Source organism: Desmodus rotundus, chromosome 11 (genome assembly GCF_022682495.2).
Source record: "Desmodus rotundus isolate HL8 chromosome 11, HLdesRot8A.1, whole genome shotgun sequence".
Lineage (NCBI taxonomy): Eukaryota > Metazoa > Chordata > Mammalia > Chiroptera > Phyllostomidae > Desmodus > Desmodus rotundus.
Genome location: NC_071397.1, coordinates 43,488,745 through 43,515,486, shown reverse-complemented (window position 1 = coordinate 43,515,486; position 26,742 = coordinate 43,488,745). Strand labels below are relative to the sequence as shown.

Below are 26,742 nucleotides of genomic sequence, written 5' to 3'. Positions count from 1 at the left end.
CCCTGCTGCCGCCCCAACCCCCATGGGCGTTTTCAATCAGAGGTTTGAGGCTTTATTTCCCCGCGCTGGAACCCTGGGTTGCGTGGTCTGCTTCGCTCCCCGCCGTTCGTCCCGCGTGAGTGTGGGGCTGCGGGGTCTGCTACGCGCTGCTCTGCCTGCCCCGTTCTCGGCCACTCTGAGTCTGGCCCTCTCGGTTTATCTGCACGAATGTGGGGCCGCAGGGTCTGCTAGTGGTCAGACTGCCTTCCCCGCTCGTCCCACACTCCGCCATTCTCAGTCCTGCCACGGCCACGCGAGTCCTCTCCACCCCAGTGCCCGTCTCCGCCCCTCCTACTGGTCTGGATGAATGTTTATTTTTTGTTTCCTTGGTGTCGGACTTCCTTGCCGTTGGATTTTCTGTCAGTTCTGGTTGTGCGAGGAGGCGCAATGTGTCTACCTACACCGCCATCTTGGTTCTCTGTAAATCCATTTTGAAGATGTTCATGATCATACTATCCCCTAGCAAATAAATTCCTATTTTAATTCTCTAACATGGTGTTAGAGAGCCTCCATGATGAACTCCAACCTCTCTTTCCAGCCTTATTTCTCATGACCCCCCTTTATGTACCATACCAGGTTACACATTCCTGACTGTGACCTTCCTCATAAATTTCTCTCTGCTTAAATTAGTCTATCTTTACCGAATCTACCAATAGGATTGAACGGGTCCTTCAAGGTCCAGATCAAAACTAGCCATTTCATTACTCTGAACTCCCGCACTGTTTTGTTAATGCCCTCACTGGGACACTTCCCAGATTTGGCCTGTGCTGTTATTATTGTTGTTTATGAATCCATGGTATCCCACTGCTGGCTGATATACTGCCTGGTCCCCACAAACCTAGCTCAGTGACTGCACACCAGAGGTTTTCCATGACCAAACTGACTGTCTCCAGCCTAAAGTCCCTATTTAAGATCCGAAAAAATTCAATTTAAAAAATATTTTCATTTATATTTTTATTCCATTTAGGAGTCAAATTACTTTCCTTATTTAGTACCAGGTTTTATTTTAGCATGTATAACAATGATCAACATGCTACAGCTAGGTGTCTCTCTATCTAAAATCTAATTCTGGGAGAAAGGAAACACATCTGCCGTAGGCATTTAGTCCAGCACTGCAATCACATAAAGACTAAGCAAACATGACCATGAATCTGATGCTGGTCTTTAAAATGGCTTCAGGTTTTGCAAAACTATTAAATGATCCCAAGGCTGGCTTTAGTTCAAACCCCAGTAATCTGAAACACACCAAATTATTTATTTCTCTGCAAGGGGTCATAAAATGTGACATTAACATCCTCAGATGAATTACATTTGAATCCATTTATAATAGAAAGAGAATATGGTTAATGATACTTTTTGAAAATGCCCATCTCTACAATGAAAGTAGAAATAGGTTATACAATCATTAATTTAAAAATGGAATTGGTGCTTTATTAAGGATAAAGACATATGATCTGCTAATGTCTTCAAGCTTCTGCCAATGTAACATTATAATGATCATAGATGGTCCTTGGGGAGATAGTATCACTTACTCAGGAAGAAAAAAAGTCTATTTTCAGCTCAGATTTCTTAGCAACAGAGAATAATTTTGTTAAAATTCAAAAGCCATTTCTTTTAAATGTTACTTGTTTTTTTTTCTTTTCAAATTCAGCAATTTCTCTCCAAACCCCAACTTTTTTATACTTCCTTTGAGAGATTTTATAACCTGTCCTCATGACCTTTTCCAAAATGATAATCCTTTCTTTTCTGTCCTTGGACTCTTTAAGTTTAAATAGAAATAAATGTTTATGGTGGCACAAATACTAAACTGAGATTATAAAAAATAAAGACCAACAAAGTAAGCTGGGCAGCCTCTGCTCTGGGTTTATGGAGGGAAACTTGTGCATATGTGTCCCTGATGGAGGAGAATGGCAGTCACCTTTCCCAGCTCCTCAGTCAGCTACTCCCCCTGCAGAAAACTTCGGTTATCCCTGATAGTCCTACTTACACTAATGCACAAATGTAAGAATCCCTAAAACAGGGTCCCTGATGCTCACCTCTGTGATGAAATAGGGTAATGTGTACAAAAATACCCTCAAGCTGAGTTCCTGGTCTGTGGGAGAAGATGACTCCTAGGTTAAATCTTCCAAAGTATGGCTTGTGAGCAAAAGTTGGTTGATTTTTTTATTCAGTAAAACCATGCCCAAGGGGGTCTCCTTCCCCTGTCAGTGGTAAGCTTTCAACACCCATAGGCCTCCCTGACCCCTCTTAAGTCTGGCCCTGCTCCTGGCACAAGCAGTTACGTGCACACTTAAATTTTATCATAGTCTGAGGGGCATTTTTGTTGAGAACCATGTATTTGAAACAATTCAGAAACCCATTAAGGCAGTTGGCTAGAGATTTAAAACACTCAATATTCCTTTGAGATGCCAATGTCACCACTTACTATCTTTATGAGTGAAGTAGATTTGGGTTTTTGAGTCTGGGCAGCCTCTCTGAGGCACTCTGTCTATAATTCCTGTAGCTGTGCACCAGGTGGTGGGGCCTGACAGAGAAGGCAGGTAAATAGGTTTCTTATTCATAATGCATGATGCTTGTTTAAGCAAAAACTTATTTAAATAAAATATTAAGTACATAATGCAAAAAGAATTCTTAAATATAGTAAAGATCATAATGGTAGTGTGCAAATGACTGCCTTTGGTAAATGACCCAAGAAGCCCATGTATCTTTTATGTGCATTGTTACTAATTCATCAAAGAAATGCAAACTAATACCACATATCACCTCACACCTGTCAGAATGGCCATCATCAATAAGTCAACAAACAACAGGTGTTGAAGAGAATGTGGAGAAACGGGAACCCTCGTGTACCGTTGGTAGAAGTGCAGATTGGTGCAGCCACTGGAAAACAGAATGGAGAGTCCTCAGAAAATTAAAACTGGAACTGCCTTTTGACCCAGCAATTCCATTTCTGGGTAAATATCTGAAGACACCCAAAACACTAATTCAAAAGAATGTGTGCATCTCTATGTTCATTGCAGTGTTATTTGTAATAGCCAAGATAAGGAAGCAACCCAAGTGCCCAAAATAGATGAGTAGAAAAAAAAACCCCTGGTGTTATATATATATATATATATATACAGTGGAGTATTACTGTGCCATGAAAAAGAAGGAAATCTTACCATTTGCAATAGCATAGATGGACCTAGAGGGTATTGTGCTCAGTGAAATAAGGCAGACAGAGGAAGACATATACCATATGATTTCACTTACATGTGGAATCTAAAGAGCAAAATAAGTGAATAAACAAAATAGAAACAGACTCATAAATACAGAGATCAGACTGATAATTGCCAGAGGACAGCGGAGTTGGGAGGGCAGGGTGAAAAAGTGAAGACATTAGAAGTAAAAATTGGTAGTCACAAAATAGTTATGGGGATGTCAAGTACAGCACAGGGAATATAGTCAATAAATCGTAATAACTATGTGTGGTGCCAGGTGGGTACTGAAATATTAGGGGATCACTTTGTGAAAGTATATGGTTGTCTAACCATTATGCTGCACACCTGAAACTAATGCAAAATAATATTGAATTTAAACTGCAATTGAAAAGTAAAATTTTAAAAATACAAAAGGGAATCTTTTAATTTTAGTTAATTATATCATCACCTGTTGTATTTCTTTTACTTCTTATTTGGAAATAAAGGATATGAAATCATTCTTGTTAATTATCCATAAATTAAAATATTAATTTGCAAAAAAATAAGTAATATTTCTAGGCATTTTCCTAATAATAGATTGGGCATATTATTATATTGCAAGATTAAGATGGGTCATATAATGAAATCAACATACACTTTGTGTAAACCGAGTTACCCAAAGTTACCCAAAAGTTTCGCTGGAAAACCTTGGAGTAATGATCCCACTGGGATTTCAAAAACATACCTCACTTTCAATTTTTACTTGATTTTTGAATTCTCACCTTTGTGCTATAGACAATTGATTTCCAGAACCTACAGGGGGAGTTTATCCTTCTAGACATTAGAATGGTGGGAGGGAGCTGCAGGGGACACCCCTCCATAAATTCACCTCTGGGCTTGGCGTAGAATTGCTCGCCAAGCACGTTCAGGGAAGGTTGTCCAGTTCTGCTCCCCGTCATTCTTGGCTCCCAGCCCATGTCCTCTGGAAGAGTTAGGATCCTTCACAACAACTCAGAATCACCCTCCTGCAACTACAATGTATTCTGGAAGCAGTGGATCCTTGACACTGACTCGATGTTTATACAGGAACTGAAGTAGGCCGATGTGCTGTAGTTGTGAAAAACACGTGGGCTCAAATAATTGTGTGATCTTCAGCAAGTGATTTTACTCCTGTCTCCTCCTTCCTCAAATGGAGGTAATCGTAAATATTTTACAGGGTTGCTGCAAGATTTCAATTAAGACAAGGTTTAATAAAGAACCTAGTACCACATCTGATATATAGCAGGTGCTCAATAAATGGTCATTGCTATATTTTCCATTATTTTTTTAATCCATTAGGATCATCCTTATCAGTGCCAAAAAAACAAGAGACTGCAGAGAGGCCCACAGAATGGGAAGCTGGAGAAAGGAGTGAGGTCTCATTTTTGGTCTGCTATCAGCTTTTCCTGCTGCTGAGGGCAAAGTATCCATGCATGCTGAGCTTTAATTCCTGGAGGTATATTATCTGGGAGACTTTCAAGCTAGAAAAAAAATGTGGGTTGAGGTGACCAAATCAAGGTGAAGGATCTGGGTAAGATCGAAGACCATGTTTCTTTAATTTGGCCTTGGGAGAAGTAAAGCTGAGGGAGAACAAGAGCTCTGAAAAAAGACCCTCCCCCCATGCTGAGTGCTGACTCCAGGCCATGAGGTGAGTGGCAAATGGGGGTCTGAGGTCAGGTCAGTCTGTCCTGATAGGGTCCCTTGTAATCACCCCTATGACATGAGGGGTGATTAGCAGTTTGAAGAAGTGGGTAAGAGAGTCCTCTGGTGGGCCCTTCCGGCAGGGGCAGGGGGTAAAGCTGGGATCAGGGCAAGATATATAACTCTCAAAAGCACCCAAATTACTTTTAAAGATTTAATTTATTTTTCAAGACAGGAGAAGGGAGGGAGAAAGAGAGAGGAAGAAACATTGATGTGAGAGAGAAACATTGTATCTGCCCCGACCAGTAACTGAACCCATAACCCAGGCATGTGCTATGACTGGGAATCGAAACTAGGACAAACAGCCACACCAGTCAAGGCCCAAGTAACTTTTAAAACCCCGTGGACACTGTTGGTTGGGATTGGGATCAGAGCAGGGGCTGGAGTATGAACATGGAAAATATTAAAATCAACGATCATGTAATTGCTTCAAACCTAGCTGAAGACTGAGAAGTGAGGTTCTTTTTTCCAAACCAAAAATAAGTTGCCTGGTTTCTTTTCATGTGATTCAGTGTCACTAATGCCAAAGGAGACCCGTTTAACTGTGGCCATGAAGTGACCCTTTGGGAGACGGTTTCCATCTGCTCCTCTGTAGTGGGTGACTCCTGTAACTCGGATACCACAATCCTAGGTTCAACTTCCTTTGTGTCTTTCACTTCTAAAAGACACAAAAACAACACCTGACATAGGACAGACCAGAATGACAGATGAGCATTCTTCCATGCTCATCACGGAATCCACAGATATACACTTGCAGAGTCAACAAACCACCACCAAGACCTTCATGTTCAGGCTGAACACAATGATGACAAAGCACAGGTCGAAGCCTCACTTTCTAGGTTTGAAACTGGCTCTGCCCCTTAGTAGTTGTATGACTTTGAGAAAGTGGCTAATTTGTGCCCATGCTAATTCCTGCCTTTCAGAAATTACTGTGTAAATGAATGAGCCCACTTGTGTGCATGTTCCTGGAGCATGCCAGCCGTCCTCAGGTCTCTCCTGCACCCGTTTGCCTAAGCCTTGTAATATTGCAAACTCTGAAATGGGGACATCTGTGATAGTGTCAACAATAAAATTTTAAAAAATAAAATACTTGGAAAAAAATATATATTATATTAAGAATACATATTGACTATTTCTGTAAATTCAGTATTCAATAGATGTCTTTTAATTTCTGAAAAAAAATATTTTGAATTCTTGCTCTACCACTTGCTGAATGCTCTGGGGGCAAGTTATTAAAACTTCCTGGACTTCAGTTTCTCTCCCTATAAATTGAGGGCAATAATACTTTCCAAAGTTGTTGTGAGGATAATGTATGAATGTTTTTAAAGTGCTACACACACGTAAAAACCTTAGTACATAGTAATTTTTATTCTATCTTCTATAAGCAATGGAGTAGTAACAGCTCTCCTGTCTCACAGATTGGTGTGAGAACACACATGAGAAAATGGTGTAAAGCACTGTATAAAAGTTATCACTTCCAGCTCCTAGGCAATTAGTTAGTGCAGACTGCAAAAGTCCTGCAGTGTCAGAGAGCTAAACACAGAGGAGAGTGTAGTCTACTGTACAATGGTAAACAAATTGCTGCTTTTTCCATTTGAAGAGTCCCAGACTGGTCAATGGAAACAAATCCACCTAAGTCTAGCTTGATAGTAACACTTTTTAATTTACTGGAAAGTGCTTTCCAAGTTACTAAATTTAAAGCCACCAATATAGGTTGGTGATGAGTAATTTAAGGATGCTACATTAGAGTGGATGGATTTGGGGAGAAGTCTTTATGGCTTGGGGTTTCTTCCATTTTAACTTACGGATGTTGACACGTGTAGGTTCTGAGCACTGGGTACTGAATGTTTTTTTGCATTTTGACCCAAAGGAGATGAGTTTAAAGAACTCATGGGCTTGGGTGTAAACACTAGAGGACTCCCCACCCCAGGGGCAAGGAGTCTGTTCTCTATAGAGAGTTTTCTTTCAGAAAGTGAATCCTTTCTGAATTGTTTTATACAGAGTTCCCAGAATTTAAATTTTATCCTGCTGAATTTGAGGGAAATCGCTTTTTTCCCCCTACAGTGCTGTTGCAGTTCACCAGATAATCTCTATACTAGAAGTTAGTACACCTTCCATGAGAACAATTTAAAAAAACATGTCCCTTTATTTGTTTTCAACTGCAACAGACACTAACATAGTTACATGTCTGATGAAAACATGAATAAAGCCAGATACAGAAGTTTGTTTAGATTTCTTCCAAGAAAGCTTTTTCCTCTCTAATCAGTTTTAATCACTCTCTCTTTTCTCACCTCAGTGTTGGAACTCTCTGTAGCCTGAAATGTGCTTTTGAATATTTTTGTTTTCCAACAAAATGCTCACAGCCCAGTAGTACCCTGCATACAACTGGGGATCAAAAAGTGGTTTTTAAGTGAATTTATTTAGTGTTTGGAACAATGTCTTTTGTAGTGAAATTTCAGTTGAATACCTCTAATTAAGAGTTGTTTCATTCTCCTGAATAATAAGATTAGAAGGTGTTTTCTTTCTTTCTGGCAGAATAAAATCTGCATGTCCTGGTGAAAGGTTAGGAAATGTATAATTGATGTATTTTTGAAATGCCTCTCTCGTTTCTTGTAATTCTTCCTCCAGGAAATCTTTCCAGTTTGTCATAGTTCCCAGTTGTTTTGCCACGGACAGCAGCTCTGCCTGAGTGTTAACCAGTTTATCCACCACATTTCCAAGTGTGACCTGATGTGTTTTCTCTGCTTCTTGAAGCACTTCGTGCACTTCTTCCTGCTTCTGCCTCTGAGCCATGCAGTAGTAGATGTTCATTTCATGTTCTTTTTCCTTTACCAGCTGGCTCACACTCTTCTTCTGGTCCTTCATAACTGTCATACCACTATTCACAAGTTCCTCCAGGGCCTTGCTACAAAAGATAACAGGGGTTTGTAAGTTAGATGGATTAGCCACTAAAGACAAAAAGATTTTGTCTTTCACCATGGATGTATGAGAATTTATTGCATTGTTTAGGTGGGACCCCAGGCTGAGACAGGTTGGTAGAGATGAGCTTTTGTATTCTAACCACTGTTATCAATCAAAAACCATTTTTCAGAGCATGGAGGTCACCCATCAACTTCCCTGCTGTGGGCTAAGAACAGGCCGCCAGTCTGGGGTCTGACAGTAACTTTAGGAAACTGAGTCCATCTTGTCCAGAAAAATATGAACACTGTGTGCTTAAAAATGAAGAAACAGGGGTCAGAATTCCAAACCCCTAGAGAGAGTGTTTCTGTATGTCAATCTAGCTACTTACCTTTAGCCAGAGGGGAAAAACTCACAGGTTGATAGAAACTATCAATACATCCATTCAATATTAATATGACTTTTATGAAAATGGAGTCCCCCCAAAGGGTCTCAGGGACTCTCAGGGGTCCTGGGATCACACCTGGAGAATCACTGCCGAATGAGTTCACAGACCTGTGGTTACAATGTTGGTAATTATGTGTGATTCATAGCAGCCTATCGTATTGCCATGTGCCAGGCAGGTGAAGGAGCGTTCCAAACCTATATTAACTCAATGATTCCTCAAAACAACTCCATAGGTGGGCCTATTATTATGCCTACTTTACTGGCCAGGAGACAGGCTCACAGAGATGGAGTAACTTGCCCACATCACTTAATTAGTGAAAGTGGAGAATGAGCACGCAACCCAGGCAATCTGAGTCCAGTAGCTCTTAGCCCCTGTGATGTACCTCTGACAGGTGTCTCCGGTTAACCTAGTTTAGTAGAACCTCTAAAGTTTTGAGAACTTTAAAATACCTACAAATGGATTCAAATATTTATGGTTATTAATAAAAAATCCTTCCCCTCTGCCTTCTTGTCTAATAGTCTTTCCAAGACGTGCCACCTTGCCTTTCTTCTAAATTCTGTCCTCTAAGATGCAATTTTGTCATTGTCACTGATCCTTTCAACTTGACTTTCAAACCTGACAGATTCCCCAGTCTTGAGATAAACATGATTTGTCCTTAGCCTCTCTGGGTGCTGTGCTAATTATCTCCTTCCTTTTCCCACCAACTGGGATATATCCATTATTAGTAACAAGGATTAATGTATATTATTTACTGCATCCCAGGGACTATGCTAAGCATTTTAAATGCATTACATCCCATTTAATTTTAACATTAACCCACTGAAGCTGGTATGATTTTTATTTATTACCTCTTATTCTTCCCATGTAATAACAGGCAAGGAAATTAAGGCTTAGAGAGATCTGGTTATTGTTCAATGTTACACAGTTGAGAAAGCGGGACAGTTTCTGCCTTTCCCCATTACCTGCTTCAATCATGTAAGAGGTCATTATACATTTTTTATTGGGGGTAATGCAATAAAGATAATGTTTTAGAATTGCTACTCTGGCAATATTGGGTAAATTAAATCTTAGTGGGGTAAAGTAGAGGGATCAATTTATACTATTTTGTAATATCCTGGGTGTGCAAAGATTAGGGTCTGAACTCATGATGAAAGAGAAAGAAATAGGAAGAGAGAAAGGGATAAGTTCAAGAAATATTACAAAGTCACATGTGCCAGCACTTATGACTGCTAGGAGATAGTGGAGGCAGGAAGAAGGGGAATCCAAACCGAGTCTCCAAACCCAGTCTCGATTCTCAGACTGGGTCACAGGAGAATGGAGGCGCCATTAATGGAAGAGATACCAAGAAAAAACTGGCCCTTCCATCACATTTCCTGTGTGGGGTTTGTTACAGAGTAACTGCAGTCCTCGCCCCAGGGTGTCGGGAGACATATTTAACAACATGAAAGAGCTCTGCCGAGCTTGCAGGACAAAAGCAAATTTAATTTTAAGCAAGATATAAAAGGTCATGAAAAGTTTTCAGGCAGTTAATAGTTCATCTACTTGGATTTCTAACTTGGATATTTTAGAAAATCAGTTGGTAAGTATTAAGAATTCATGTATAAGGATTTGATGTATTTAATACAGTGTTTTGATAGACAAGTTTCCTATATCTGCAAGAGGGTCATTTGTTGGCAGATATTGAATTGATTAAATGATTAATAAAATGCAGAGTATGTAGTAAAAAAAAAAAAAAGAAGTGACACCATGAATAGAGTTGGAAGTGTCAAATACACTTCCAAAGACAAATGGGCACTCCAACATCTGCCACCACACTGGCCACACCCTGCACCCACCTCCCTCCTAGCTTCAACTCCACAACTTCAAAGACATCATCAGAGTAAAGGTCAGCAACATCCTGATCTTAAACTGAAGGAGTAAATTCCAAAGGGTCAAAAATTCAGGCTCTAAGGAAGCCTGGAAAAAGCTGAAAAGGGCATTCCATAAATAAATAAACAAACAGATTCTCGTAGCAAGAACAGAGTGTCATAGTAAAGTGTTTAAAGGGGGTTATAGCATGGAGGGTGGGAGCTGCAGTCATCTAGGATGTACTTTACTTGAGCAGTTTTCCTTGAGATCACCTCTGGAGGAGCCTTCTACTCAGCCCCATAGATGAGTACGAACTCTGTATGGACCAGAAGAAAGCCAGGAAGTCGAGCCTGCTTATTCCAGAGCTATGGTTCTGGAGAACAATAACTAGCTATCTCTTGGGGATTTGGGGCTGGCTCAGGGAAGCTGCCTTTCAGTTCCTTATCTCTAAGCCCCAGAGGCCCTGGTTACCACCTTCACAATCTCACCCCATACAGAAGGTTTTGTAAAACATCAGACTAAATCCTAAGGATATGTGTAGGTGACACTTCCAACTCTATTCATGGTGTCACTTCTTTTTTTTTTGGTGCCTGGTATGTATTAAACAGGCAACCAAAAAAAAATTGTATGAATGAATAAATGGGTAATATGGATGTAGCTCGCCCCAATACTTTTTTTGTGCCAAATAACTCCAATTTTTAAAATAGGTAAATTGGAGTATTACAAAAGCCTAAAAGAATTCATGCTTAAAAGGATCCTCAGCATAAGCAAAATACTCACCATAAGAAAATAGTGAATTCTTGTGGTATATCTAAAATATATTTGATTAACACAAATTACCCACATTTTATCCCCAAAAGTGGGCCTAGAAATCACACATGAGGAAAGACTGAAACACCTGGTTTAGTAGTGCTTTTTGGTTTTTCCTTCCTTTCATACAAAACCGTGGACAATATCTCTCTTCTCAAATATCCAAAGAATCACTGTGTATAGAGGAGAGACTTGCATATTTTGGATCCACTTTATGAAGCACGTGACAGGTAGAGGCATTCAGCATTTGAACCAATCGCCTCAACCAGTCATAAAATTCCTGTCACGGAAATATTTAGAAGGCTCACCAACCCTTTGTAGGCATCCAGCAGAAGGGATGGCAGGTTCAACTCGATGACCTACAATGCCCCTTCCAAAATGTAGTGAATGTCTACACTTCTTTGTGTAAGTGGCGAGGTCCATCTGCCACCTCTCACTTTATGAGACTATAGTCTTGGAATTTTGAAATACATACCATATTTAAGAGCAGTGCTGGATGTAAACTGAAGTATTTTTAAAATAATTATAGTGCATGCATGTATATCTATAGAATTCAGTCTGACATTTTATAAGATGGGGTTTCAGAGATAAAAATACATTATTAAACAAAAGTATAATCTAATATATAATAATCCAACCTCTCTAGGTTCTTGGGGAAAACAAGTACAGCATGGAAAACCCATACTGGCCATTGATTTGTCCTTTGCTCCCTTTAGGGGCTCTCTTAGCTCTTTCTCACTATTTTTGGAAGGCTCTTAAAAGGGTGTAAGATGTGTTGCTCACAGGTTTAAAGAAAAATATTAATGGCTGTTCCTTCCCTTCTACCACATAAGTGAATTTTTCATTTTCTCTATGCATGTTGCTAATAGTGTACTTTTCAACTTCCTTTCTGTGTCCATCAGTTAAAATCTTGGAACCTAAGACAATAAGAACCAACACTTCATTTCCCCACAGGCTATTCCTAAATTATGAAGGGATTTGTTTCCAAAATTCATTTGTACATTAGGTGTTTAGAGCAACAATGAACATAGCAGACTGTTCACCTGAGGAGCCCACAATAAGCTATTAATCTATTTTCACTTGAACTACAGGACTGTTGGCACTCTTTTAATCAGCTATAACAATTGTGTCCATAAGGAAAATATATTTGGATTTTCTGCCTGAAAAACTTGGAACCAAGTGCCCCCGGTCTGGCAGGAAGATCAGTGATGCCCCCAAGCTGGTCCTGCAGGCATCACACAGGTTAAGGAAGTTGGGGGGTGGGCATTTCCAAAGGTCAACCTTCAACAGCGCATTCCTCTCTCAGGGGTGTAAATATTCTCAAGCTTGCCTTGGCTCCGCCTCATTTTACCTTCACCCTCCCCCTCTGTGTTTGCTCATGCTGTTCTCACTCTTTTCAGTCTTTCCCAAATGGGACTTCTTTCCTTCTCTCTAAGGCCCAACCCAAGACTAACTCCCTCAGGAAACCTGCCTCAGCACACAGCCCACACACTCAGTTTGCTTGATCTTTCCAGGACTCTGAGCTCTTCCAGTTCCTATGTGTTCTTTGTACCAGTCCATCTAGCCCTGCTCATATGGCACAGCCATGTTAAGTTACTTCACGTAATACTGAGAAAACACCCTTATTTCTTTGTGCTAGACAGAGCTCAGGGCCACATCCACAGAAGGCACTTCCATGGTGAGGTGAGCCAGGTAGCATAATGGAAGGTCGCAGGCATTGGCATCACACAGATCAGGGTTCACACTGGGCCCCGCCACCTCCACTCCACATGACCTTTGGCAGGTTCCTTACTCTTGCTCTAAGACTCAGGGTCTTCACTTGGGATATGGGGGATGACAGAATCCCCTAGGAAGGGATATGAGGATTCAATGAGAGATGTACAAAGGGCCTTGCACGTGCTGGGTGTTGAATAAAGGTAGCTGTCACTGGAATTTTAGCCACCACCACAAAAATCCCTGAGCTGTCACTCCATTCACATCTTTGCCTTGGGCTAGCAGACACTTAGAACCAAGCAAAGAAGTTTCCTTTATTTTTAATATTTTTAAAGTTCTTTAAAGTCTTTTATTTTTTTTTAAAGTTCTGAAATAGCACAGTATATATCCTAGATAATCTGTTTAGAATCTAATCACCTCAATCCACACATCCACATTTTCTGTGCATTTAACAAATTTGTCCTAATATGTCAGAGTTCTGAGTCCTTCAGTCTTAAGTGAACATTTATAGCCAAATAAATGGTCTATAGGCGGAATTCTAAACAGTGGTCCTTCTGTATATATTAGTTTCTACAAAGGCTCAAAAGAACGTTGGAATCTAGCAATGTCTCAAAATAAGATCTGGTGTGCTGCAGAGTGGGTTCAGCTGACTGGACCACATTTGAACCTTTGTTTGATAAAAAGTTAAAGAATGCCTACCATGTGCCAGGCTCTTTCCCAGACGTTTGGAACACATCAGTGAACAAAAATGTACATTCTAGTCAGATATACTTAAACAACAGGCATGGAAGTTCCCTAATCTTAGTCAACTGACTCAATAAAAGGGGGCCATTGAAAATCTTTCATTCGAACCTCACAGAGAAAATGGAGCAGGGAGGAGTGAAAGCAGTGGAGTGAGGGAAGGAGCAGAAGCTGCAGGTGTGTGAGGAGTGGGCCCAGAGCTTCCTGCAGGTGGGGCAGAGCTCCTGTGCACAGAGGATGGGAGGAGCTGGGAGAGGAGGATACCACTTTCCACTGCAGTGGGTCACACTCATCTGGTAATTGCCACCTTCTCTAACTTGCTCCTGAAATCCCCTTTCACCTTCCTCTTCTATCTCAAAAAGGATATATCTCCCATGCAAGAAGGGAAGTACCACTGAAACAGCCACAGTTGCAGCCCAAGTTTTTATTTACCTGCAAAATGAGAATCCTACAGGATACCTTTGGCCCTGTTTTAAACAGACCTAACAAGGAAGATTTTTACCTCTTAATTATATACAAACAGATTTGTCTGTTAACTCAAAGTGCAAAGCAAAAGAGATAAGTCCTAGACTAGGAGGCCAAATACAGAGGTTTTACTCTTCTTCTGCTGCTACAATGAAGGGATCTTGGGCAGGTCACTTAACATGTGGAAACTGTAGTTTTCTCTTGGTCCTTATAGTCAATAGGGCTCTTTACTATTGTCTTGTCAAAATTAGCTAATTCCATCAAATGTTCATTGCATACATAAAAATGGTTACTTTTTTGTAATCCTCGCCCAAAGACATATTTACTGATTTTAGAGAGAGAGGAAGGGAGAGAGAGAGAGAAAGAAACATTGGTTGCTTCCAGTATATACCTGGACCAGGGACTGAACCCACAACCTAGGCATGTGCCCTGACTGGGGATAGAATCCACGACATTTTGGTGCACAGGACGATGCTCCAACCAACAGAACCACACCAGCCAGGGCTACTTTGATGTTCTTAAATTTTTTACATATTGTATATGATCTGATTTGTGTAAAAATTATTTGTGATTGTGCACATAAATAAGGTTGCAAATACATCAAAAGGGCATGGAAAGATACACACTCTGTTATTTAAAATGACTGGCTCTGGGAAACAGGGAGGGGTAGGGAGGCAGTGATCGGGACTTAGCAACTTTTGCTCTCTATATTTTCATAATGTCCATTTCACTTACAGCATGTATTACTTGTGCAATTAAAAAAACAAAAAGTAGCACATCCACAATAGTGTTTGTTATAGGCTGAAAAATGTGAACATTGACTTTTATGTGTTTGTGGAAAAAAATATTTCTTAATTCCTCTCCTCAGCCTCTTAACACTGTACATACAGAATGAAAATATTTAGGACAGTAGTTATCTTGGAGAGGGAGGAGAGGAAGGAAATGGGACTGAAAAAGAACACATGGAGCTTCAGAAGCGTCACCAATTTTCAGTCCCTTTAGACGGGTGGTAGGTCCTTCAGTATGCATGTTATTATTGTTTTCAACCACACTCATACGTGCACACACACACTCTACAACACATTGAGTATTGTTCTCTGTGTTTGATATATTCCGTAATGTAAGAACACAAAAACTGGGAAATATCCACCTATGTGCTGACTCAGTCTTATCCCTTTCTCCAAGGTGATTTTGACATAGTAAGACACTAATTTGCAGACGTGTTCCCTGGAATACCTTCTCTGGGCCTGGACCAGTTCCTGGGCCCTGTGTCTCTCTTCTACCCTGGCTTTCTCCACAGCCTGGACCTTCTCCCTGTGGCACTCCATCATGATTCTCTGGATTCTGTGGACCATGCGTTGTTCCGCAGCCAAGTTCTCCCTCTTTAGTTCTTCTTCCATGTTTTGCTGCATCTCTGTCTTGGTTTTAGCTGCCATTTCCTTAAGCAACAGTAAAATTAGGTTTAGATGTTACAGCGTTGATGTTTAACAACCTGATGAAATGTGCACCTGCAAACACAGATAGTTTAAAAAATAGCAGGCATAATATGGAAAACTTTCATTTCTATGATGCTAAGTAAAACCAGAAACATGCAAACTATATAGCATAAATATTTATATAGACAATTTTGAAAGGGAATATGCAGAAAGGGAAAACAGTTGAATTATAGTTATTTTTTCCTTGATTGTGCAAATATTCTATAGTGTCATTTTATCTATATAAAATTAGAAATATACTATGATTCTGCTTTAGGAGGTAAGTCGTGGGGAATGGTAGAAGCAATAACTGTGTCTCCTGAGTGTCTCATGTACTTAACAGTTGAACATTTCTGCCTGCCACAGGAGCCTGCCTGCAAGTGCCCACTGTCATTAGTGTTGAGGGGCCCTTTCTCATTCACTGAGGGGACAGGAACAAGTTTTCACTGCTCTGGGGTAGCAGAACCTGTGGATGCCATTGGCCAAGTAAAGAGAGGAGGCACAAGTCAAATAGGATTCCAGGAGGCCAGATCCTCAAAAACAAACAAACAAACAAACAAACCCCTGCCAGCATTGTGGAAATGCCTGCTCTCTCCTGGGGGTGGAAGGCACTCTGCTAGGCCCAGCTGCTACAAATTGTGCAAGGAGTAGTTTAGTAGAAATATATGCAAAAAAGAAGGAACAATGAATTCTGTCTAGGAGTTTCAAATCTTTCATTTAAAGGTAAATTTTAATCTTTATTGTAGGTATAATGAGAGAACATACAGAAATTAAATCATTTCATAGTTAGTCAGCAGAAGAACTGGGAAGAGAAACCAGGATTCTTGATGCCAGCCTCTCATTTCATTGCTGGCTGTGATGCTAGTGTTTTTCACAGGTTTCATCAAATTATTTTCTTTCCAGAAATCCTATAGACTTATGAGATAGTACAGTGAGCTCTATCTCTTTAAGTTTCAAGAAAAAATGAAATCACTTTAGCTTTTTAGGAAAAAAAATGTTCCAACAATTAAATATTTGTTAGATTTTACCTTTTTCAAGAGAAACAAAGTTTTCAACTTCTCACTTTGGCTACTCCAGTGGCAAAAAAAAATTTTTTAATGAAAAAGACAACAGGAATCAACTTCAAGAATGGATCAATCCAGAGTGGCCTCAGTTTATGTATTGAGAAAATCTTTTTTTTGGAAAATATTGGTTTACTTAGAAATGATTTATCTCTTGAATAACTAGAACTTTTTGATAATAAAACATTTTGAATGAAAATATTTTTAAATGCCTGGCTGGTGTGGCTCAGTGGATTGAGCACTGGTCTGCGAATCCAAAGGTTGCTGGTTTGATTCCCAGTCAGGGCACATGCCTGGGTTGTTGGCCAGGTCCCTGGTGCAGGGCACATCAGGGGCAACCACACATTGATGTTTCCCTCCCTCTCTTCCCCTCTGTCTAAAAAATAAATAAATAAAATCTTAAAAAAAAGAGAAAATGTTTCTAAATGTCTTCAACATTTATCTTACTGCATAAGAAAGAGTATAGTGCACGCGTTAACATTTCTTGATCATCCAGGTCAGTAGAAAAAGATGAATGATTGCACTGGGTTAAACACTTTATACTGCAACTTTGTAATTGTTCAAGTTCACGGGGCTATTTGTCTCTGTTATAAATGACCCCAGACTGCTTTGCTTTTTTATATTTGATATCTGATTTTGGTAATGAGTTCTCCTTCTTTACATACCATTGAGCTAAATACTCCCTGTTCTAACTGTTGTCAGTGAGCTCCTTTTTGTCATTTCCAGTTTCCAGCCTTTAATCTATTTTGGATTTGTAAAAGTAAACAAAGCATGACTGTTGAGTTCAGGTTGTCAAGTAAGTGTGACACCATTTGAGGGGGGGATGGAGAGGTTCTGCTACAGGTAATAAGCATGAGTGTCTATCTTGTAGTCTTTGTTTAAATTCTTAGGGGATATTTTAAATTATTTCTGGGTTTTCCCAGAAATATTTTCAGTAATTGACATTGTGAAGTGGTTGATTGAACCTTAGATAGATGAGGTATTATCATGATACGTTTTTATTTGAATCATAGAATTTTAAAATGTCATCCCAGCCCTGACTAGTATGGCTCAGTGGGTTGGGCATGGTCTTGCAAACAGAAAGGTCACCAGTTTGATGCCCAGTCAGGCCATATTCCTGGCCTGGGTTGCTGGCCCAGTTAGGGGCATGTGAAAGGCAAATAATTGATGTTTCTCTCTCACATCCCTGTTTCTCTCCCTCTCTTTCTCTCTCCCTTCCCCTCTCTTTAAAAATAAGTAAGTAAAATCCTTTAAATAAAAATAAAAATGACATCCCAGCCCTTTATTTTGGCTGGGTTCTGAATTAGGATTTAGTTTTAAACCTAGTCCCTCTTTTACGTAATAATTAAGTAAAACCAAAATCACTTTACTGCCTCAATAGCATGTGGAATACATACTTAAAGTTACAAAAATAATTCAAGGACCTACTGTTTGGCTGTGTCCTTATTCAATGGAAAGTCCTCTGATTAAACTGCTTGTACTGAAATACATTTTGAATGTATTTTAGATGACATTATAATTTTGAGATATTATAAGAAATGGCCTCACGAAATGCATCATAGTTACTACATAGATGTTTGACAGACACTTACAATACAGCATCTCTGTCAGGGGGAGTTCCTCTTAAGTATCACATGTAGGATTCTCTGGACCTGTCTGAACACCTGATTCTTCTTACCTTGTGGATGTGGTGATTCATGGCATTTTCTCCCTTGCATTGAATGCCAGAAAGCTGAAGTCCCAATTTGTGTTAATTGCACAGGACCTCATGGCATACATGCATTTTAAGGTTTTTAATTCACCCTTGATTTCATTATAATTCCTACTCTAATTTTTCTTTCTTTAAAAGTTTTTTAAAAAATTTTTATTTATTTTTAGAGAGAGAGGAAAGGAGGGAGAAAGAGAGGGAAAGAAACATCAGTGTGTGAGAGAAGCATCGATTGGTTGCCTCTTGCACTGGGGACCTAGCCCACAACACAGGCATGTGCCCTGACTGGGAACCTTGACCTTTTGGTTCACTGACTGATGGTTAATCCACTGATCCACACCAGCCAGGGCTAATTTTCCTTTTCTTATTTTCCTTTAGCTCTTATTTTCTCACTTGCTTTTTAATATTATTGTATTTGAATGAAAGAATATAAATACTTTTTCAAAATACTATCTCCATTGTATATGATCTTGAAATTTTATTTAACATCAAGCATTTGAGACCTGTCCCAAATCCTTTACATCATATTAGAGCAGTACCTGGTGGTCTCTACAGATAAGAATTTAATGCTATTTAGTTCTAAAGAACTTAGTTTTCTGCTGTATTTATTGGTAATGCCAAAATTTAATATGTGAGAATCACATAGGCTGCTGGTTCAACACACTGCAGGTGACTTTGTATGTCAGGTGGGGCCCCGGAGTCTGCATGTTCAGCTCCCAGATGAGAAGATTCTAAGGTAGGGAGTTCACAGATCCCCCTGAGAAGCAGTACTGATGTCTATGACAACTGAAATAACCCTACACATCCCTCTGAGACAAATAACTCTTTCACTATATAAAAAATGTTCCTGAGACAGCAGTACAAAATGTAAATTCCCAAATCCTAGACCAATATTTTAGAAAGGCAAAACTCTAACTTTTCCCTTTTAAATTTTCCTAGGTCCTCTATTTCGATATTAAGGGCATCAGCTCTACTGAAAGGCTATATGGGGTACAAATTACTTAAAGGGAGACTAGAGGTGTGCTCTTTGAAACAGGCACCACATTTAAGTGCTCTTCGTGTCTGCACAACCTAATGCCAGTGGTGATACTCACAATGTATATACTCTTACTGCAAATTGGGCAGGGTCCTAGAGCCCCCACCAGTTTAAAGTGTTGCTCCTTTAAATTGCTGGATTGGGGGAGGTCCTGGGGCCTCGTGGGAAACAACCAGGGTGGCCAAGGTACTAGGGGGCTTGAAGGGTGGTTATCAACTGATAAAGCAGTATTTCAGGACTTTAAGACCCTGTATGGCCACACTAGCACAGGCCAACTAACAAGAAGGCCTCCCTAGACATGCTATATAAACACTTTTCACATTTTGAACTAAAATAGGAGATGGGCAGTGGACCATCGCAGCTGGCTCCTCAGGGACCCTGCCACTCGAGCCAAGCAGGGAGGGTCTCAGTACCGTCCAGGAACCGTGGCACGAACTCCCTCTCCTCCTGGCCGGGACAGCCCATTTAATCTCACCTAGTAGAGATCTGATACATGGTTGGTGCTCACTGCCAAAATGAGAAATAAATGGGCCCAGTGTCCCAAACTGTTTATTACTTATGTTCTTATTGAATTAGGCCAAGCCTGGAACCAGACCTCTGCCACTCTCCCTCCAGCTTCTGCCCATGCATCAACACATCTGATCCTGTCATGTCCTGTCGTGTCCCTCCTGTGGCCAACATGTGAAAAGAGTTCTGAATCCTTTTCCTCTGAGCAAATTTTGTAGTGGAGGTATTGACCTAAATGATGAGTTCCTGGGCCTCTGCCTGGGACATTTGCTAATTGCCTGCAGTCCAGTGCTTAAACCAGTAGACAGAGGCCTCGTTATATGACCTCCGGTCCTAAAGGAAATACTCAGGAAACAGCTCAGGGCACCCTCTTGGCACTGCAGTAAATGCACACTGGGTCAAATGATGCCATCAGAGAGCCCAGGAGAAGAAAGAGGGCAGCCTCCTTCTTCTGTTTAATCCCTGTTTGAGCACTAAGTCAAGGCACTGTGCTGGATGGACACTGGGACTAAATGGCAAGGAGACAGACACGTCCTCATGGAGGCTACAGTCATGTGGGGATCAGACACTCCACAAATGGTCACACAGTCTAATTACAGTAGCGACCGGGCAGTGGCTTCTGTGAAAGCGGACGGGTGCCAAGGACACTATGTGAGTGGCAGGGCAGAGCTGGTCAGGTAAAGCTCCCTGTGAGTAGGGATTTTGAGCTAAATCTGATGGAGTGCAGGAAGGATGTTCTGGCAAAGACACTGAGGTCAGAAGGCACATGTTGCATCAGGACCCAAAGAAGGGCAGTGAGAGGAGGGAAGGAGAACAAGTGGCAAGAGATGTGGTGGGTCAGGCAGACAGGGGTGGCTCCTTCAGGCCTTCAAACGGATAAAGGTTTGAGTTCATTATGTCAGAAGCCAGGGGGCGCTCCTGGGCCCACTGAGTGTTCAGCATCTCCTGTGACGACCAGCCTCCAGAAACACCCATCTAGACATTACACATTATTTTCACTTATTCCCTTGCCAGAGCTTTTCACTAACTTAAGTAGTTTTTAAAAGACTACAAACAAGCCACTATAAAAACCTGTAAATTTTTTTGATGTTGCTCTTCCAGAATCTGAATTTTAATTTTATGTATGTCATTCACTTCTTCAAGTGCTTTCTCCACTGCTTGTTTTTGACGTTCATCAGCCTTTGAAAGAAAGAGTCCATTTATTTATTAATATATCAGATTTTTATGTTTACTGGAAATTAGCAAACACCACAGGGCCTCTGACTCCTCACTCTGTTCTCATCCCAAACTTCAGGTAGCGAACTGGCAGTCTCACCAAATGCCCTAATGTGCCCTGACCTGTGGCTAACTTTGCTGTTTCAGCAATGCCTAAAGAGACCCGTACTGGAGGCTGCAGGGATTCTCTTTTAATTTGTCACTCCATTTCTTGCTTAATTTGACTATCAGAGTAATATGCACTCATTACAGAAAATCTGAAAAATACATAGAAGTGAAAAGATGCACAAAGCCAGAAATAATTGAGAAGGGAGCCTGAGTACCCACCCCCAGTCCCCTGAATCAGGTCTTCAGAAAGAACTGATGATTTTATTGGGAGAGAGTGCCCAGAACATTATATTACCTATATTCAAATTGTAAATTACCCACAAAAGCATTCCCTTGCATTAGGGTATGTATAATTTATGATTCACAATTGATTTAAATATATTATTATTGATAAAGATAGATGACTGCCAAGACTTTTATACATATTGACCTTTGTACAGGAGCATTTTGGACTTCCATACTTTCATACCAAGCTTTTGCTGGCAATAATACTGGACACTTCCAACACTCTCCACCACGATAACTATTTTATTAAGAAACCAGGAAATCATATTATAAGCACTGTGGCTTGTTCTGCTCTCATAGAGCATTAACTCTCTTTAGGAAGTCATATGTATGATTTTATCTATGACTAGAAGAAGTGGGGGCTGGATGATTGAGATTTTGCTTCAGTTAAGGGCCTGGGATCTGTGAGTCCCTCACACTCAAAGGCCCCCTACAACCCTCAGCAGTCACATGGACAAGGTACCAAGGACTTTAGAGAGCAGGGGAACAAGGAGGAAGGTCAAAAGGAGAGTAACCATAATAACGCATTTGCAAAAAACAGGCTTGTGTTACACACTGCACAGATGGACAGTCTACACATTAGCTATTAAGCAATAATAAACAATTATCAACAAGGATGTCTTTTTTTTTAAAGTTTTTATCCAATGAGAATAAAGGGAGCAAGAGTCATCCACACATAGAGGCAATTTAGAAGGAATGAAGCTCCTGATGATGCCTGTTTCTAACTAAGCACCTACTGTGTGCCAGGCAATTATTTCATTTAACTCTCTCTACCATCCTATAGCATGGGCATTATTGTTCCTCTTTTATTTTTGAAAAAGCCAAGACTATAGAGTTGAAGAGCTTGCCCAAGGTCCCAAATGTAGCCAGGTTTCAACATCAGTTCTGCCTAACTATATCGTTTCACACAAATCCAAAAAGTGAAAAGACTGTAAGGGTGCATTTAAATTGATTTACAACTTTTTACCTGAGCCCACACATTAGCTTCCGCTTTTGCAATACGTTCTTTGAGTATAGCCTCTTGAAATTCTTCTTCTTTATTCAAAATATCTGCCCCGATATCTATTTGAAGAGAAATAATTACAAGTTTTTGCATATGTTTCTTGGCTTCTCTTTTTACTATGATCTAGTTATTTATTAGAGTCGTCTAACAGAGATATATATACTTTTAGGAGATATCAATCTTTTCTTTAAAGGCACCAAAGAAAGGGTAAGTTGCTCCCTAACTGATCAGGAGGGAACGCACAACAGCACTGTTAGGTCAGGATTGCCAAGGATGTGCTGCCAGGTCACAGGCTGGGCAGCTGGGGAGGACAGTGGCAGAAAGGAGCACATTTTGTGTTCCCAAAGTAGAATAGTTCATGACTGTTCACAATGATCCAGCTCCCCCTTCCCTGCTCCTATCTGGGTGTGGGTGTTACCTCGACCCAGAAAGCAGTAGCAGAATGCCTTAATACGTTGCACGCCTTTCCTTAGTTTTCTTGGGTTTAGCTGCTTCAGTTATGGAGTTAGTGGGCAGTAGTTTAATACTTCTCCATCAATTACTTAATCGAATTTCCAAATAATAATATTCCCATCATAACACCCTCCCTACACAAACAATGAAATAAAAGTCTAGAGAGGTTAGAGGACCACACAGTATCAGCTAGCTAGGGACAGGGTTGGAGCTGGAGCCTAGCCCTGAGCTCAATGACTGGGCACAGGGTTTTCTTCATCTTCTCCTACTGGAGTGTGGCCTCAGATGTGACCTATGACCTGGAGGGGGATGATGAGCCCTGTGAGTGTTGGAATCACAAGCTACAACCTTTCTCTACACTCCAAAGTATTATAGGGTTTGTTCTTTATTCCATTCACTTTTCACATCTAAGATTTGTTGCATTTTTAACTTTTCATGTGATTAGGTCTTGATGATCAACTTCCTAAAGTTACAAAGCACACCTGATACTGCAGTGTATCTCTCACAGTGCTGAGCTTGGCAATGAGCACAGATAAGACACTGAGAACTCATATGTTTGTCTGCCCAGCATCTCCTGCCTCCCTCTGATTTTTTTAATTGTTGTTTAAGAACAGTTGTCTCCATTTTGACCCCACCATAGCCCCCCTCCCCACCCATCCCATTTCTCTCAAGAACTTCCCTTTCCCACTTCAGGATAGCCATGTGGTAAATTTCATAAAACTATATACTAAGGTAGGGGGTGGGGAGTGAATGTAAAGCTTGTACCTGAGTTAATTGTATTGTTCCAATACCAATTTCCTCATTTTGACAATAGATTAGTGTTCTGTAAGATATCCATAAGAGAATCTGGACAAGGGTACACGGGAACTCTCTGTTCTATTTTTAAAACTAGTGAGTCTTAAACTATTTCCAAATAAAAAGCTATTAAAATATGTAAAAATATTTTTAAAATGACACATACTGAAGCTTGATTCTGAAGGTTCTAATTTAGTGAGTCTGAGCTGGATTAGTATTAAGTCCAGTGAGTCTGTGTTTGGATATTTTTAGTAAAAACAAAATTTTTAAAAGTGCTGCGGTACACTGTTAGGTCTGAGGACTACTGCTCTACGAGATACTCATCAGCACTTATATAGACATTTCAACATGCCTTCGAACTTCTTATAAAGAACTGAGAATATTGACTCTTTTTGACTTAAAGTAGTCCATGACAAATACAGGTCATTGAATATAAAAGATTAATTTCTAACTAGTTAGACTTAAGTTATCCACTTAATGCTTGGATTCAGATATCCTGGAAGGTATAAGGAATCAATCAATAAAAGCTTATCTAAGAATGGATATCCACTGTCCTGGGTGTAAAAAGTCAAGTCATTTTAGAGGTTATAGTTAACAAGTCATATTAAACAGTTACTATAGTTAAAATCAGTTTTGGTGTTGGTATTTTTAGAGGATGATTCCAATTTGATCTCCCTCTACATTTAAGTTATTTTAAAACACCCACCATTCTCTAGCATTTGTGTTTTCAAAGATCAGGTGTGAAATTAAATCACCACTTGTTTACCAAGTTAGAGGAAGAGAAGATCAGAGGAGTGTTTTGAGTGTCCTTAGGAAAACATTGTTAAGGCTCAAACTCAAACCGAAACTCTGATGGACATAAGAAAAGAAGGAAACCTGTTAAGTACAATTTGATTTGCTTATTACAAGAGTGTATGTAGTAGATATTCTCATGTTATCTGTGTGTATCTACTTTTATGTCTCTAGCTACTAATATAGGTTACAGTTTCTTTCACCCATTTATTAAGTTGATAGGGATATTTCCACTCCTTTGAGTGTGGAAGGTGCCAGAGTATGGGCAAGGGCAGAAAGAACTCCCACTTGCTATTATGTGCCAGGCTTTTCAAGAGGCACAAATACAGGGTGGGGCAAAGGTGGTTTTATAGTTGTTTGTACAATAATTAATAAATACAAGAATAAACTCTTTCATGTACTCACAACTATAAACCTACTTTTGTCCCATGCTGTATTTCTTTTTAAAAATTTTTAAAAGATTTTATTTATTTTTAGAGAGGAAGGAAGGGAGTAAGAGAAGGAGAGAAACATCAGTGTGTGGTTGCCTCTCATGCACCCTCTACTGGGGATCTGGCCCCCAACCTAGGCATGTGCCCTGACTGGGAATCAAACCAGCAACCTTCGGATTCGCAGACTGGCGTTCAGTCCACTGACCTACACCAACCAGGGCCCACCCTGTATTTCTTTAAAGCCTCATATACACCTGCAATGTTTATTAACATTCCTATTCATAAATAGGTTTACAGACTGAGAGGCCAAGTATCCTGTCCAGGCACACAAATGGTAAGAGGAAAAGCTGGATTTCAACCCATGTTCTCATGACAGACACCCCTGTAGGACAAGTAACTTTGATCAGGAAAGTGGATAAAACTCTGTAACAGGAAGAAAGACATACAATGCTATGAAACATTACAACAAAGGAAAATAGCAAAGTCACTTACCCAGTATATCTTTGTGAGTATAAAAGCGTGTCTTAAATGGCTTGTATTCATGGATTCGTTTGAAGGTTTCCCCTAAAGGGGCTGGTGGAATAATTTTATTACAAACAGCGCAGCAAACAAAGTTTGTGTAACTTGAATTTCTGATCATAATTAAATTTAAAATGTCTTTTACTATGTACAGTTAAGATACTCCTAGGAGCATACAAAGTAGTTTTGAGAAAAGCTAGATGTTCTAGAAAGTGAAAGAGAGGTCAAGGTTTTAGAACAATACTAGAGGCTGGTAACAATTGAGTGATTCACCATCATCAGGTAGTGGTTATGTGCCTAATGTTAAAGAATGTTACTGAGAGCCTCTGCCATGTAAGGTATGGGCTCTAGGTTTGGAAAGATTTAAGCAGCTGCTCCCTCCTAGACACTAGAATTAAATTGTCAACTTACTTAGCAACTGTTGCTAGGTAAGACAAGCTTTGCTCATAAAAGCAGGTAGAAATTACAAAAGTGTAGCATAGTACAGCCTTTCAGTATTAGTTTCTTACTGCTGCTGTAACAAATCGCCACATATTTAGTGGTTTAAAACAACGTATATTTATTGTCTTGCAGTCCTGGAGGTCAGAAGTCCAAAATAAGTCTTATGGGACTAAAATTAGGGAGTCAGCCGGCTGTAGGGCAGAATGTTTCCTTGCCTTTTCCAGCTTCTGCAGACCACACACATTCCTTGGCTGATGGCCTCTCATTCTATAGCCTTTTCTCCCCCAGCTTGTACGGTGACAGTGCTTCTTCCTCTAACCTTCTGACTCCCTTTTAAGGACCTCTGTGATTATACCAGGCTTATCCAGATAATAAAGGAAAATTTTCACATCTCAAAATCCTTAACTTAATCCTATTTGCAAAGTCCCTTTTGCCATATCAAGTAACAGAGTCACAGATTCCAGTGATTAGAATGTGGACATCTTTGGAGGTAGGGAGGGGAATGGGAGCATTATTCAGCCCACTACACTTTCTTTTAAAGGGTTTATTTAAAGAATTGATTCATTTTAGGCCAGCAAAGTTTATCTATCAATGTAGTATTGATGCCATGGCAATAAAACTGGGAAATATCAGAGTATTTTTTTAAAATTACTTTTCACTAAATCAGCACTCAAAATTACTAAGCCTGTTTTTTTTTTTAAAGATTTTATTTATTTATTTTTAGGGAGAGAGGAAGGGAGGGAGAAGGAGAGGAAGAGAACATCAGTGTGTGGTTGCCTCTCACTCACCTCCTACTGGGGACCTGGCCTGCAACCCAGGCTTGTGCCCTGACTGGGAACTGAACCAGTGACCCTTTTGGTTTGCAGGCTGGCAATCCACTGAGTCACACCAGCCAGGGCCTAAGCCTGGGTTTTAAAGTCACATAATTCAATAATTTTTTGATATATTTATTGATTATACTATTACAGTTGTCCCATTTCTGCCCCTTCACTCAACTCCCTCCTGCCCACCCCCTCCCTCCCACATTCCCCC

At 40.1% G+C, this 26,742-nt stretch overlaps 1 protein-coding gene across 2 annotated transcripts; it reads right to left on the bottom strand.

Annotated features, from left to right (window-relative positions):
* Positions 1–5,164: 5,164 nt before the first annotated feature.
* Positions 5,165–26,704, bottom strand: C11H6orf163 (chromosome 11 C6orf163 homolog). Of its 2 annotated transcripts, XM_024551684.4 has the most exons (5): positions 25,243–26,704; positions 22,244–22,338; positions 20,740–20,847; positions 15,118–15,320; positions 5,165–7,863 (listed from the first exon to the last, which is right to left on the bottom strand). In XM_024551684.4, the coding sequence occupies exons 1-5, from the start codon at positions 25,388–25,390 to the stop codon at positions 7,428–7,430; spliced, it is 990 nt and encodes a 329-aa protein (XP_024407452.1). In that variant the 5' UTR covers positions 25,391–26,704; the 3' UTR covers positions 5,165–7,427. The 2 variants fall into 2 exon arrangements, with proteins under 2 accessions (XP_024407452.1, XP_024407451.1); XM_024551683.4 differs by lacking the exon at positions 20,740–20,847.
* Positions 26,705–26,742: the final 38 nt, after the last annotated feature.